Here is a 15,756-nt window from a genome sequence, read left to right on the forward strand (position 1 = left end):
GGAATATAGGCACTACTGCGATACCTATTTAAGGGCCGTCTCTATACGATAGTATGACAATGTTTCAATAGGCTAAACAACAAGAGTTCGGAGACCTCCTACCTCCTTGAAATATTTAGAATTATGCAAACGACTTCGCGCGTTTACGAAATCTACGTATGGTAATGTACACTTTTGACTAACCGACACATGTTACAAGTATGAAATTCCTATCATTTATCACATGTAGAATTATGGCACTTGAATTAGTTATGCAAACTAAGGGCATATTTGCATAATTGGTACCTGTTGGTTACGTTCTACCTGCCACAAACACAAAAAAATGCCTCTTTTTTTTATGGTGGTAATTCTTTTTTTTAAATCTGTCAATCAGGCAAACGCTAGGACTTGGCACGGCGTTTTTTGTGTGTAAGCTTAAGCCATAAAGCTTCTGTTATTGCAAAACGCACAGTCGTATCATATATACCATTTCGTCTTAATACAGTTGGCTACTGATATTCTATATGATAAAGATGATGAGAGGAAATCAGATACCTTATCACAACGTAGAGTAACTCAGCAAGCTCCGAGTCCTATATAATGTTGTCCCACAGCGGTAAGACACGTATTACACGAAAACCCTCAGCGGTCCATGGTCTGATCCGGATGCAAGTCTCTCACGGATCCTCGCGTACTAGAAGTAGATATAACGCTAGTTCACCTTTATCCGCGGGGTAACCTATATCCGTATTATGGGTATTTATGGATTTCAATGCGACGGACGGTGGTTTCAAACTGCAAAACAATCTGTATTTTCAAAATATAGCCCTTTGAAAACAACTTTCGCCGACTTGATAACCCTAAACACCCTCTAGTTTTAAAACAACGGATATAGGTTACCCACGGACAAAGGTGAACTAGCGTTATAACCCAGTAGCGTTACCAGGTTACAGAAACGGACCCTTGAGCTACATGTATCTGCACCTCCCAACATGTCCTCCATTTTCTAGGAAACGCCGGTCTCTTTGTACACAGACCGTACATTTATATTAAGATGCATTAAGCGCAACTCTCAGCTTCTTCCTTGATGTCTTTTAGAGCCATTTTTGCTCGCGTCACCCCGACCTAACGACCTACTCAACAGGACAAGTCTCTTTCATCCAACCGAGACAAATCAGCCCATAAAGCAAACGATGTCCCCTGTCCTACGTGTTGGACAATAAGCACACTCCTTTGCTTATGATTCATTTGCTCGTAAACACCACTCACACTGTATGAATTTGAAGTTCACGGCGAATGTCAAAGAAGTACACAGCAACACTATGTGTTAAACGACAACCTGTTGATACTATTATTTACGACAAATCTCTTTTATATGACGTTTGGCGTACAAGCTCTAGGGTTTCACAATTTGAATTCTCATTTTTGCTATCCACAATGTCATTGTTTATTTTCTTGGACATGATGTTCATTATATTTTGAAAAAAGGTGATATAGTTATCAGCTGGTGTGTCTGTTTGTTTGTAGGCGTGTGTGTCCAAAGTACCGCAATTGACATTTCAATGCAAGCCATGTCGTGGTCACTAACAGGAAGTTGGGTCAAATGTGAAAGAAAGGTCCCAGAAATGGAATTGGACCACGTGGTCCGGACGCGTCGCGCATGCAGTGTTTTAGCAATATAGTACTTAAGACAGTGCAGATATTATTGACGATGAACATATGTATGAGGAAGAAAGTTTTTAAAACTCTGTAGTACATTTCCTTGTAATTTGAAATGAAATACTTATTTTTTCTTACTTTGTTTCTAGAGCGTGACGATGGCAATGCAATACTCCGGGTCATGAACGTTAAGTGTGCATACTAGGCTTGGGTACCGGTACAGAAAATTCAGGTCCAGGTCCGGTTCAGGTCCAAAGGATCAGGTCCAGGTCTGGACCTGAACCTGGACCTGATTCATTATGACCAATGGTCTATTTCACTACACAGAAATCTGTTTGGTGGAGTATAAGACTTACAATGGCGTTTTAAAATGCTACAACGCTAACTGCACCTGTACGATTGACTGTAAAACTTGGTAGAAATTACTATAAACTCTACTCTACTTCACTCTTGTTATTTTCTTCCACCTGCAAGCACCGAAAGGTGTGAATGCTTGATAAAATAATCTGTTAATTTTCTAATCGGTCCAACATCCGGTCCGCCGATTTTTTTTCAGGTCCGGTTTTTCTGGACCGGTCCAATAAGAAAACCGGTTTTGTACCGGTACGCTGTACCGATACCCAGTCCTAGTGCATACACTTTAGTGTACCTTCACATTCAAGAGCGGCACCATCAACCACTACAATCTATAGTGATGAAGACCTTTATTGCACATTTTTGCCACACCGGGCTAAGTACAGGTCACAACAAGACATGTTGAAAAGATACAGTTCACAGATGCAAAATGAGACTAGTGCTGGATAAATTCAACTTCTCCTCGCTTTTCTGTTATAGTACTAGTGGAGATAAAAGAGCAGATATGTTTTATACACGATGGTTTGTCTAGTTCCATATGAATATGAATTTTTTCTACAGAACTTAGATACAAGCTGATGCCACATTGTTTGAACTGTTATCTATTGCATAATTCTTTTTTTCGTATTTCACGTTGATATGAGAATTCCATGCTTATTTTTTATTCTATTTGTTTTCAAGTCACATTATGTCAATGTTGTAGTCTTGGTCTACTAATGTTGTGAAATATTTAGGTATTATGAGAATTCCCCGTTTTAGCCCCAAAATTCGATTAATGACGTCATAATTACGTCATAACACGTCATGATATAAAAGTTTGAGGAATTATAAAACTTGTATGAGCCTCTACACCCCCCCCACCCCAACATACCCCCCCCCCGGCCAGGGCATGCCCAAAATGTTTTATTGACTTCGGCTTCTTTTTCGGAGAAAAGCACAGTATTGGCAACATGCTCCCAATTGGTGAATAAAAAAACCCTAAATAATACAAACACGACAGGGCATATACCGCCATCACAGTTTCTATTCCATGTACATGCCGTCCTATTACACCATCAATCTTAAACAAATGATGTTATTCATCAATCCAAACATAGCTTATCTCAGTCCGACTAATTCCTACTCCTACCTGTGAGCCAACCGGGGCTCTGGGGACGTTTTCCGAGAAAGTTAATTGGAAATTATCGCGCAGGATCACATCTGCAATGAATGACTCCCCATGGACGTGCCCCCATCGCACCCTCAAGTCCTGTTTGACATTTCAGTAAGGATTTATGGGCAGAGCGCACGCTGTAGAAACTGTTGCTCGGTATAGAGATATTTCTCTCATTCATCTAGTTCAAAAATTTTATTTTATTTAATCAGAAAGCAATGAAAACACATTTTTTTCACCAGATTGAAAAACAAACAAGTTATTACAACTTTTCCAAATATCAGTTTTTTTGTCTTGAAATACTGAACTAGATAAATGTAACAAATAATAATCAAGTCTCGATATATATAGTACAAATTGTATCAAATAGCTACATATGACATATGATACATTTAGGCATAAGAAAACTAGAATTGAAATTTTAGATTTAAATTGAAATTCTAAATTAAAATTCTATTCTTCAAAATTTCAAAATCAAAGATTTTATTTTATTTTATTTTAAATTTTTCATGGGCAAATGACATAAAATTTTTGGACGGACATCTGAGTAATGAAAATGTTTAAGAGTCATTTTCCAAAATATCGTCTTCATTTCTGTTTGAATATGATAGAAAATTTTTGACGTTGAATATCGGTATGATTGGAAAATATTGAAATACAAGTGTCCTGGTGCATTTTGCTTTGTTTGGTTTTTCATTTATAGAGAGTATTTCTAGATCTTTTCTGGCGAAATCTAAAAAAAGGATAGAGATTAATAGAAGGTTCCTACCAACCATTTTTTCCAGGACCGTACGATCAGAAACACAAGATTTTTCCTGGACCTTACTTGTATGTGGAATGTTGAAGAGTGTGGCTTGCTAGCAAGCTAGAGCAAAATGGATGTATGATATTATGAGGGGCAGTTGGTAAAACCTAAGTAAAAATACGTTTTGAAATTTTCTTGACTGAATGGCGTCACATTAACGTCAATCTATAATGAGATTTTGTATCTTGATCAATTAGCAAAATGATAACGATATAATCAACAAGATGAATGTCCAAAATTAAAGAACTTGATTAATGCTGAAGGTAAAAAAGGCCACCTACCTACTTTAGACATCACCATAGCTGTAAGTTCTTGTCGTAAACTATTGACTTTAAATGAAAACATTTAGATGAAAATATTGAAATGTATGCTACAAGGCTTGCCGTATCAGATACACTCTACTTCTTGTTGCATAATGCTTGATGTTTAAGGCTATACTAATGCAGGGTTTATTAAAAAGAGCATTGCACATGACTGCTTAGTTAAACATTATTGTAACATACATAATACATGTCGCCCCCCCCCCCCTAAGGACTAGGAAAATGTTGTTTCTGGTAATGGCCCTGAAAAAGAATTACAACAAAGAATAGGTTGGGATTCAAATTCTCGTATTATTGTTTTCAGAACTGGTCCTGAGGTGTCCAACAAAAATGTTTCAGCAATGTAAAACCAATCAAAATGCATCACGTATTTTTAATATCAAATAGATATATATACATTGTACAAACGTAGCAAGTAAACTGAACAAAGAAGTACTGCACACTTCTACCTGTACATCAAATGTTCAAAGCTTTAATATATTAATAGTGGGAAATATAGAAAGTCTGTTTTGAATTTTACCACTAGTACAGACAGAACGCTCACGGAGAACCAGATTCCTTGAACACAAACGACCCAGCCCGCTGTCTTGAAAGTCTCTCAACACATCCACTTTTAATCAATTTTAAAAGAGGCCATTTATACCAGGGCATTCATCAAGAGATTGGAGGTCAGATCGAAAATTTGATGTCCTTGCCAATGGTATGCCAAAAAAAGGCTAGTGTAGATAGGTTTGCTATAGAGTCGGTAATACTACTGTCACATTATCCACGATCTTCGGGCGTATCGATGGAAGATCGGCCATATATAAGATCGAAAGAGGTTTGCACGTATCTTTCACCTGAAAACCGTCCCTGCCACATATAAGGCATACTTTGTACCTTGTACAATTGTTGTGCAATAAAGTTATTTTGTTATAAGGCTCGGGCGATTGCCGCAGGATCGTCGTCCGATCGATTTTCCCCAGGGGTATAACAGGAAACACAACGTGTTTCTCCTATGCCTAAGACATATTCATCTCTACTGCAGCCCCTAGTCAGGTCTCCCGCACACATGCCATCCACCCCTAATGCCTCCAGAGTATCCTTTATCCACATAAGCCCTTATGGGGGGCAATTAAGCGGCCCCCGGGTGTCAGGAAAGGCCGGCCCTAGTGACTCCTGGAAGGAAGTGATAATGTAGAAATCTGATAGCCCAGGCGGAAGGAGACGATCTTAAGAGATTTGGGATTGTTGACTCAGGAATATCAACACAATCATCTTGTCTTTCATTGTCAGCAATGATGCCTCAGGTACACCACCACCTAGGCGTAACAAATGTGTTAGATAACCGTTTCGCACAAGATCGACAGAAAATTTGGTATAAATCCCTGATGTACGAATCGGCTTTCAATTTGGAATAAAATGTACGTGTCATATACATATACAATATGTGGGTGGGAAAACTCCAATAGATAAATTCAATTACATTGTAGGTAGGGTGGGTACCGGTACTTACCGGTACAAGACGGGTTTTTTCTTGTTAGACCGGTCCGGAAAAAACAGTAGACCGGATGTTGGACCGATTCGAAGATGAACAGATTATATCGTCAGGCGTTCACGTGTAATTTGGGGGGCTTACAGGTCAAAGAAAAGATCAAGAGCGAAGTACAGGAGAGTTCAACTTGATAGCCATTTTTGCCAAGCTTCTTCAGTTAAACTTGGTCTAAAATAGGCAGTTAGTGTTGTTTAGATAAATATGAAATTTTTAAAAGCCAATGGACACCAGATACATAAAAAAAACAGAATCCTTTATTTTGAGTACCACCCATTCATACGTTTTCAGAGATAATATCAGGTCCAGGTTCAGGTCCAGGTCCTATACCTGTACCTGGATTTTCTGTACCGGTACCCACCCCTAAGTGTAGGAGTGGTTGAGATCCCTTACTGTGTACAAATGGAAAAATATGGCCAAGAATGTCTGTTTTCTATTGTTTGTATAACCTAGCACTTAAAAACTTACATGTAGTTCTTAACAACAGAATCCATGTGTCTGTAAACGCGTTGTAATCTTCTACTTCATAATTGTCATTAAATCATTTTGTTTATTGTACATTGTGCAGTTACCGGCGCTAGCCCTTAATAACAGCCTTCGGCTAGTTGGGTAGTCCTGGCTGTATTCTGTATACAGTCGAACAAATGAAATCCAATCGAGTCAAATCAATGTTACACCTTAGAATTAATAATGTAAACGATATATTAAACTGGGCATGAACATGTTGATGTATTCACATATCTGTTTTTACTCCATTTATATCCACTATTTGCATGTATGTATAACGTTAGATGTAGAAAATATTAGAAAAGTCGATGCAAGTGTGTCGTGTGGATAAAGGTTTGTTGCTGTGATCCTCTAGATGAAATGCTTAGCAGCTTGGCAGAAAAAACGGCCACACAACAGCGATACGGGCTCCTTTCTTAAAAGGACCATTCAATGTATTCTTTAAGCAGTTCTCAAGGACAAGATGGTAATAGTCATTCTTCAAACAGAAAGTACGTATTGTTATGGCGTTTTGCATTCAACGTGTGGCATACTACATATTTTGTTCATCGAGTGACACTATAGTCTTCAGACTCGGTGTTATTCACGAAACATACGCTACACTTTAGACCAACAAAATATAATGAGTAGAATGCGTACTTAACATGGTAATCCAATTAACGATAGGCAAGATGTAAACAAGAGGACAATTAAGGCTAGCATTCCTATCGAAAAACTAGCTTGGCATGGTTCACTCGCTGACTTAAGTCATTGTTGCGTGGATCGAACGATAGTTACGCAATAACGGAGGTTTTCGATTTTCGCTTGCGACATTGAAACACTTGCGGCATCATGATTTGACCTATTCTGTTTTTTGTTTGACCAAGGAGGCTTGATAAAATCCTCCGCTTGACTGAATACACTTCGTTTACTGATAAATTACAATATTGTTGCGTAAAGTAACAGGAATGACTTGTAAGCTGTTTTCCTATTGCACTGGAGAACCATTGGCTTGGCTAATGGTACTGTTCAACATACCATACAATAACGATCGCAATTGAAACATGAAAGAGTAGTTAAAGGAATGAAAAATATCTAACGGTTTCCAGCGCAATTGGTGAAGAAAACTTCTTATAACCACTATATCATATGCTAGAAGCTTTGCAGATTTTCCTATCGTGATACTTCTTCTTTCCGAACTCCTTATATATCATGTGCAAAGCGTTAAAGAAAGAAGACAACCACTCACCGACTTTCAGCTGAGTTCTTTTGCGGACGTTTCGAGTTTGAAGACGGAAAAGCCACTCTAGTCGCTCACGTGATAACAATCGATCATTCGACTATTTCGAGCTGTCACAAACACAGGATGGGGATAAAATTGTCAAAGGAAATCGCGACCCTACTCAGTCGAGACGCACGCCGCCAGGGTTGAATGAAGAGTTGTGCCGGCAATGGTGTCCAGCACCTCCGCGTGATGCCGCGCGCATCAGTACGTAGCGACTGCTGTGATACGTGCAGGAGTGGTGATACGTCCTCTCCAGGCAGCTATGCACGCCCACACGCATGATTGATGACTGGGGAAATTGCCATTCAAGTGAGATGGATCCGTGGTTACTCGTGCGCGCCAGCCGGGATTTTATTCCTTTCCTTGTGAATTGATGAGACGGAAGAGTACGAGGGCCGGACCATGGAAAGTCCGGAGCTTAACGAGCTTCTGATTACTGACAGCGACGGATGGCGATACAGCGTCTTCCGCGCCTATTAGAACGGGCGGGGAAGGCGGGAGAGGTAATCAAAGGTGTCGGTGTTATTTGGGGAGCAATTATGGGCGGATATCGGGATACTGAGTGGCAGATTACATGCATGGGGCCGTGTAGCTGATTAACCATAGCGCTCAGACTGGCAGTCGTTTCTGACGGCTTGAGGACGAATTAAGTTGGAATTTTGTTGATTAAAAACGAACTTTCGCTAAAAAAACAGAACTCATATCATCTATATATTAGAGCTTCTGACGTATCCGAATCACAGAGTTTCGTTGGAAGGTGTTAATTTCTTGTGATGTCTTTCTAAGAGAAGTAACGCGCATGCGCACGGAGACAATCTACAAAATTTAATGTACATCAGGTCGCACCTTCTCAATTGGGACGGGGGGCGATACAGTTTTCCGTCTCGTAAATGGTCGTTGCCTTTCCGTACAGTCGTCGCCATAACGCTGACTGGAACATATACGACCGTTTGCTAACTTTGGGGGGAACTCACAAGAAGAAAAAAAACGCACATAAAGCAACGTTTTAATTAAAAACTTTGTGATACGATGGAATTCATCTTTAACATATCCGAGCATTTCATATCCTTTTTTGGGAACTGACAAGCATAAACGTATTTTAAGCAAATTTTTGGTTACAAATTTTATGATACGACGGTTTTCATGATAAATGGAAAAAATCATCAAAAAATTGTGTATCAAGACGGGTTCGAACCAGAGTAAAAAGCAACTGGCTTATACATAGACTCCGTTGCAGCCTTCGGAAGGGAGTTTGCTGTGAAAGGGAGTTTGTCTTGATAGCGAGTTTCCCCCGGAGATTTCACATGAACCACCGGAGACGGGGGAAACTCGCTGTCACGGCAAACTCCCTTTCACAGCACGGAGTCTACTTATACAGCAGAAGGAGACTGAGAGGCTAGTTAAAATTAAGTTGGGTTGAATTTTTTGGACAGAAGAATACTAATTGTTTGTTTTTCATGATACAAAGTAGGATACTATCATCCTATATAATGCTGGACAAGCAGACGGCACGATGTAAAATAAGTGTCCTTAAAAAACGATACCAATCTATTTTTACTTGTAAAATGTTCTCACAATGAACAAAAAAGAACGGTGCAGTCAACTTTTTATTTATCATGATTTGTAAAGGACTTCATACAAAAATACTTTTGTCATTTCTGTTGTTGATCAAAAGCCAAGATCGTTCATAAAGCGTTAAGGATATCATATTTCTCTCAAAATGCTATACGAAAACATTCACCTGAGGACGACTTAAAGTTTACTTTTCTACTGCTGTCCTATTTTTACCTTAAGTACATTTGCTGACAACGTACGGTGATCTCACATGCACCATTTATATAACATAAAATTTCTGAATAATTCTCTGTTCAAATTATAGCAAACAATAGGTTCATACAAATATTGGAATTCCTGCCAATATATCTCAATCTATATTTTCATATATATATTGCATTCACCCACTTTGCACCAACATTCCTTCGCTTCATGATTTAGTGTATCCCACACATATAATATATCATATACAAGTTCTCATTCAGAGAGCTTATTTTGAGTTTTTTCCATACCTATTACTTAGTCCTTTAAAAAGTATGACATAATCTACACCTTCACCTACAAGGTACAAGAAACCTGAAACTCAAAATTCAACTACTTCCAAAATTGAAACCAATTGATGAGAAGAAATTGCTGATGCAGCAAGATGTCGAAAGTTCTGAAGTTTACGAGCCATAGCTTCCATTGCTGTGCTGGTTGATGGTCTGGTCTTCTTCCAACTGCTCGTATTTCCCAGACAACTTTCCAGGTTGTTTTGGTTTGGCAAAGAGCTAAAAGACCAACAAATGCAACATTATAGATGACAAACAGATTATGACAGACAACTTTTAACACCTTATGGTCACTTAGGCCACGGCAAGAAATTTTTATTGATGACATATACACACAATAAAAAAATTGTTCCCCTCTGGCAATGGACATGATAAGAACATCTAGAAAATGGGAAAATGAGGTAGTGTTGAGTGTAGGACTGTTTCTAGTGTCAGTTTCTGTACTTATTGAATGCAGGAATAAAAGAATTGTTGGTTGTGATTCCATGTTTTTTTCATTTGCTACAACATACATGTAATATATAGTCTCCATCTTGAAAATTGAGTATTCTTTCATTATCTTTTTGTTTTGGGCCCTCTCACTTTAGATTTGGAAGCTACAGAGGATGTCATCCATAAGATTTACTTGCTGTGGCCTTATTTATCCTTGCTAGTCTTGTATGATGGGTTCATTATTTCCAAGAAAACAAAAAAAAGGTACTCTTGAAAAAAAAATTCTAGAACATACACTACTGTGTTCTATTCATATTAGACCACACCAATTTTATTTGTTGTTTCTCGGATTTTCCGACCTATTTTTTCCAATTTGAAAAAAAATAAAAAATAAAAAATTTAAATTGAAGGCCACACCTCGTGTTGACAAAATTTCACTGCCACTCCTTTTTCAAATTAACTATGGGTCTCAAATTCCAGCAGCTGTACGTGCCTATTTTGGATGGTACGTTTATCCTTTTTCTTCAAACTTCGACCGACTGACCCAAGTACGAGAAAAATTCGAGAAACAACAAATAAGATTGGTGTGGCCTTATATATAGAAGTTTATGAGTCACAGACGACACGGCACACACAAATGAAATTATACAATTATCACAAAGAGCATTAAGTCAAGCACATTCACTACAGCTCAGATATCTAAGACACCAGATGGCAGATCCAAGTCATGACCTTGAACATTGCCGAGCATTCCATCTTCTACTCCTAAGAATACGTCTTATCTGACTGAAACACCTCTACTTTTGATCTTTTCTCCTATTCAACACATCAAACCAAGAGGACAAGCCAACAAAGGAAAGAATATCCGCGATGTAAAAATGATAAAGTTGTCCATTATTTCTCTGCACATAACACATCATTTCAACAAAGATATTGATGTTAGAATGTAACAGCACACAGAATGAATGATCACATGCACACGGAGGCGTTACGCACCTCTTATTTGGTTGTGGAATCTAAGAGTCCATATCCCTGTGGGGAGGGGGGCAGATATGCAGGGAAGACAGAAAAAAGTACAAAGGGTAAGACTTGTTGATCATTGTCAAAGGCTTTAAAGCATTAAACTAATCAAATTTATAATCTTTTATGGTGCTCTTTATTGATTTCAACAACAAGAACTTTTCTCTTCATTTGCATTTAGATTTCTGTTCATTTAGCGTTTAGTGTGTGTTATACTTGGTTAGAGCTTGCAGTAGCTTGCAGTTCAGTGATCCCAATTGGCGTGTAAGTTTAAAGATTAATTGCCCTTAAATCAAGTTTTTCGCCTTTTTATTCATGTCACTTTTAAAAGATAAGTGGGCTGACTTCAAACTAAGTATTTTTGAGTAGAGATTCTTCAACTACTCATTTTTTTCCTTCATAGCTTTCACCAACTCTTAAAGGCAGTCCCCACAAGACCAGTGGCTCTCTTTCAATCAATCTCAATAAGTAGTGTGTCGATGAAGGTTAGACAGTGTCACTGTAGAAAAGCAGTGGGTGGCTGTCTAAAACGTCTGTTTCCAAAATCATATTCAGTTGCTTGTCAATGAATTTAACTGCTTTTTGGCAAATCAATAAGTAGTGTTTGGTCATACAACTCTGCGTTTTCTCTCAGGTTTTCCCTCCTACAATCCCTGTATCAGTACCAATCCTATATAAAATGCTGCTAAGCACCCAAACACTCAGGGGATGGCGCTGTAATCCTTGGCAGCTGCCGTTCGTTAGAGGGAGATCTCCAGCATCTTTGTGGGAATCTCAGGGGAAACTCTTCCCTCCCTCTCCTCACTCAGGTCATTGATGATGTATGAGCATCAGAGGAAAGGCCGCCTCCCATACCTATTCTTTCTAAAATCTATACGAGGGTCTGCATATGGGGGACCAGACTTGGCAATGCTTAACGGTAAATTTAGAAGAGTGGACAATGATTAACAGTAAATTCAGGATTGCGGGTCAATGCGTAACGATATTTAGGAGAGCTGGCAATACTTTGAATTAGGAAGACGGCAATGCATATGCATGACACTTCAGCTGCATGTTAAGATTTGGGTATCTTGGTTGGTAAAATTAGGCTGTGAACAGCGACACAACCAATATTTTTTGGATAGTCTGTTAGTTGACGACGTCACATAAAGAACTTCATGATGAATTCTGAAGAGAAAAAAAGTGCAATGTGGAATAAAAGCAAGCAATCACGCTTTACGAAAAATATACTGATGTTGTGCTTAACGCTGACTAAGACTGGGTTGGCCACATTAGTGAAAAGCTTGATACATTTCATAGAAAAAGGCATGCAGACCTTCCAATATGATTTGCATCTCTAGGTCTCTACTGAGAAGGGCTTACATAACTGCTCTGGAGTTTTTCACAGTTGTCACATTGTAATTCTGCTTCGAGATCTTTGAACAAGTGTTTTTTGTTTGACATTTCACTTTTTTATGAAAGATTCATCACATACTCTCCACAGAACATTGAATCCTGTATCTAAGAAATCCTGACCATCTGAGCTCATCATCTTTTAAAAAATCCCAAACAAAGTTGACTACCAGTACATGTAAAACAGTTTTCAAAACAGATGTATTTTGATTAATGCATAATATTTTCAAATTGATAGATAGTAATGTTTGTTTTGAATTCTTAATCATGGGTGCTTGAGGAACCATACACACAAGACAACTTCTGCATTTTACCCAAAATAAAGCAATCTGCAATTCTCAGTTATAACTTCATTCTTAAAATCTACAGTAACGTTGAATAAAAGATGGAATTTCACATTTAAGCACATTGTTCAATCTGGCTAGTTTTGTCAAGGTTTTTAGACTACGTAAGGGCATGTTCATTTGGTTATATAGATGACATCCACGCGTGCATCAATTTTTGTCCGTTTTCAATGATAAAAAAAAGTTTTCAACTATACTGTAAATCGTACAAAGCAGCTTCAAAATAAGCAAATATATGCCATGGACTGCAAAAGCAGATATCGGGAAACTTATATAAATGTCATAGGATATTCGGAGGTCAAAGAAGATGTGACAAAACAAAGAATCTATTGTTTGGTATAATACTATAGATATACTGTGTGTTCAGTCATATATTCAACCTTCCTGACCAGCTAGATTTCATAATTAAGGCAAATTTCTTGGAGTCAAATTTTTGTTATTTGCACGCTCGCATCAGTTTTTGGATTCCAAGAGTATGTCATCCATATAATCAAATCAACATGGCCTAAAGGCATTGCCAGATAGAAATGAGAAGTTCTTAAGATGGCAAATATATCACATTTAATTCAAAGGCTCACCTATTCTCAACAAACCACTTAGCGTTACAACGATTATCATTATTATTATTAATAGTGACTTTATTTGCTTTATAGAATAACTAATGCATCAGTTAAGAGATTTGATTGCTGTGGCAATACATATACATTATACATGTAGATGTATACATTTTGGACATGTTCCAAGCCTTATATATATAGAAAGATAACTCTCTGTATGTTAAAGGGTTTTAGATCAAATCTAAAAAAAACCTTAATGTGTGGGAATTGCGAAAAATTGCGACAGGCAACCAGTGTGTAAATAACGAATCTGAATTAAGTGTCCGAAATGGCTCAAAATGGTGCATAAATGTTGAGCATAATTCTATTATCACTGGAGAGATATTTTTTGATGAATTTTCCCGGCACAATTTGCTGCAATCCAGTGAGACACCCGCTTTATTCTACCGAGTATCCAACCAAAGAGTAATAAACATAATAATCTTGCTTTGATGAATATTAAGTTGTTAATACTTCAAGCATCAAAAGCTATGAAAGCTATCAAAAATGTTGAAAAAAAGAAGAAACTCACCTTTAGGTCATCATCATCATCCACCATCATGTACTTTTTCTCCTGGTAGAAATATCTCTTCTTCAGTAAATACAGAACTACAATGTCACACAAGATGGTAGCCTATGGGAGAAAAAAATAAAGAAATAGCATCACACTGGCTCAAGTGATAGAGCAAAAGAAGATACTGTAAATGCAGAAACTTTCGCGGTGGTTTAATGTTTGCGCTTTTCGCAGTGGCCGCTTCACCGCAAACTTAAAACCACTGCGAACATTGTTCCATGGCTGTAAGAGACTACAGTGCATGGTGCTACCGCGAACTCAAAACCACCGCGAAAAGTTCTCTTTCCCGCTACCGCAAAATTAAATCCCTGCAAACTTAAATGCACTTACAGTAGTGTAAGCTTATAAAACAAGGATGATGAGGATTTATATTTAAACTTTCACATTTCAGTCATTGAAACTAAAATTGTGTTCACTCTACACATTAGATTTTCAAGATCAAACAATGTAAACATGACATAGCATTGTAACATAACAAGACCATTGAAATATTACAACTATAACTGTTAACAATGCAAATATCATAGAATTTTTCATGAACAATGGTGGCTAAAGGAGTTTTTGTGTGTTCCATTTTCATAATTGGTTCCAACATGGTGGCAGAGGTAGTAAGAAATTGTCTCCTATAGTGTTTTCTGCAAATAACAATGAAAGAAATTCTTAAGTCTTGTTGGGGAAAGCACTGTTCAGTACTTCTTGAAATATTTGCAGAGGTTTTATGTTCACAGTTTTTGCAGTGACCACTTCAGTGATAACTTAAAACTGGTGTGTCCATTACTGTAACAGTAATATGTGTATGTGGCTAGAGCACTACTGCGAATAATACAAACATTTTCTCTAAGGCAAACTTAAATCCCTGCCAACATAATGGCATTTACAGTATGGGACAGAGAATTAGTGACTTACCACTCCCAGCAGTGCCAGGCCTGAGCCAATGTTCATGGTGAGGGGGATGATGTTAAACTTACCGGCCTGTAACAACACAATAATCACGTATCAAGCATTCATCATCCAGTCCCTGTTCACTCAATAACACAAAATAAACAGGAGGAAATTGGACATGGCTGGAGTAATCTCAGAAGAGTTAGGTGGAGTATTAACCATCTTCATGCTGATTTATGCAGTAGCTTTATATAGCTTTGGTGAATAAAGTTACCCTTAGGAGAAAAAGGTTAAAAATCTAAGGGTGGCAGACTCTTTAATGCACTGAACATTGTATGTGTGTGTTTATGTGACACTGTGTACATGTGTGTATGTGAGTTTACCAGTGTGTGTGTGTACATGTGTGTGTATGTGTATGGGCGTATGTGTAACAGTGTGCGTGCATGTGTGTACATGTATATCAGTGTGTGTGTGTGTGTGTGTGTGTGTGTGTGTGTGTGTGTGTGTGTGTGTGTGTGCTTGTGTATTCATGTGCATGTGTGTGCGTGCGTGCGTGTGTGTGTGTGTGTGCCTATGTGTAATGATAAAGTCCACTATATATCTCCAGTACATTTTATTTTCTCCTTTACCAGAATCATGAGCAATATGAAATCTGTATCTGTCATAGTATAACTCCTTTTCAAAACTGATTTTGTAAGAAGTAACTAATTGACTTAAGCTGGAATGACAGAGGAGACATTTGGTAATGATTTAATCAATAAGAGCCAAATGAGAGTCACACATGTGCTAACAATTTAGTTAAAATGAATTCCTGGTCCAGGTTTTCATGTTAAATTGAC

General features: G+C 38.0%; 3 protein-coding genes across 9 annotated transcripts in view; all 3 read right to left on the bottom strand.

Annotated features, from left to right (window-relative positions):
• LOC118426508 (nitric oxide synthase, brain-like) overlaps positions 1–7,782 on the bottom strand; it is a 95,474-nt gene extending 87,692 nt beyond the window's left edge. For all 4 annotated transcript variants that reach the window (XM_035835959.1, XM_035835957.1, XM_035835958.1 and 1 more), the window contains exon 1: positions 7,537–7,782. The gene's annotated coding sequence lies outside the window, so the exon portion shown is untranslated. The remainder of the gene's footprint in view (positions 1–7,536) is intronic.
• Positions 1–15,756, bottom strand: part of LOC118426514 (coiled-coil domain-containing protein 157-like) — a 1,184,186-nt gene that overhangs the window by 1,006,258 nt on the left and 162,172 nt on the right. The window lies entirely within an intron of this gene.
• LOC118426535 (P2X purinoceptor 4-like) overlaps positions 9,162–15,756 on the bottom strand; it is a 16,180-nt gene continuing 9,585 nt past the window's right edge. For 2 of the 3 annotated variants that reach the window (XM_035836018.1, XM_035836017.1), the window contains exons 10-12: positions 14,942–15,007; positions 13,994–14,095; positions 9,162–9,896 (exon numbers count right to left, since the gene is read on the bottom strand). In XM_035836018.1, the coding sequence (XP_035691911.1) occupies positions 9,792–9,896; positions 13,994–14,095; positions 14,942–15,007 (273 nt within the window). In that variant the 3' untranslated portion in view covers positions 9,162–9,791. Of the gene's footprint in view, positions 9,897–11,105; positions 11,142–13,993; positions 14,096–14,941; positions 15,008–15,756 lie in introns of all 3 variants that reach the window. The other variant, XM_035836019.1, reaches the window with a different exon arrangement.

Source organism: Branchiostoma floridae, chromosome 11, assembly GCF_000003815.2.
Source record: "Branchiostoma floridae strain S238N-H82 chromosome 11, Bfl_VNyyK, whole genome shotgun sequence".
In the NCBI taxonomy this organism is placed as follows: domain Eukaryota; kingdom Metazoa; phylum Chordata; class Leptocardii; order Amphioxiformes; family Branchiostomatidae; genus Branchiostoma; species Branchiostoma floridae.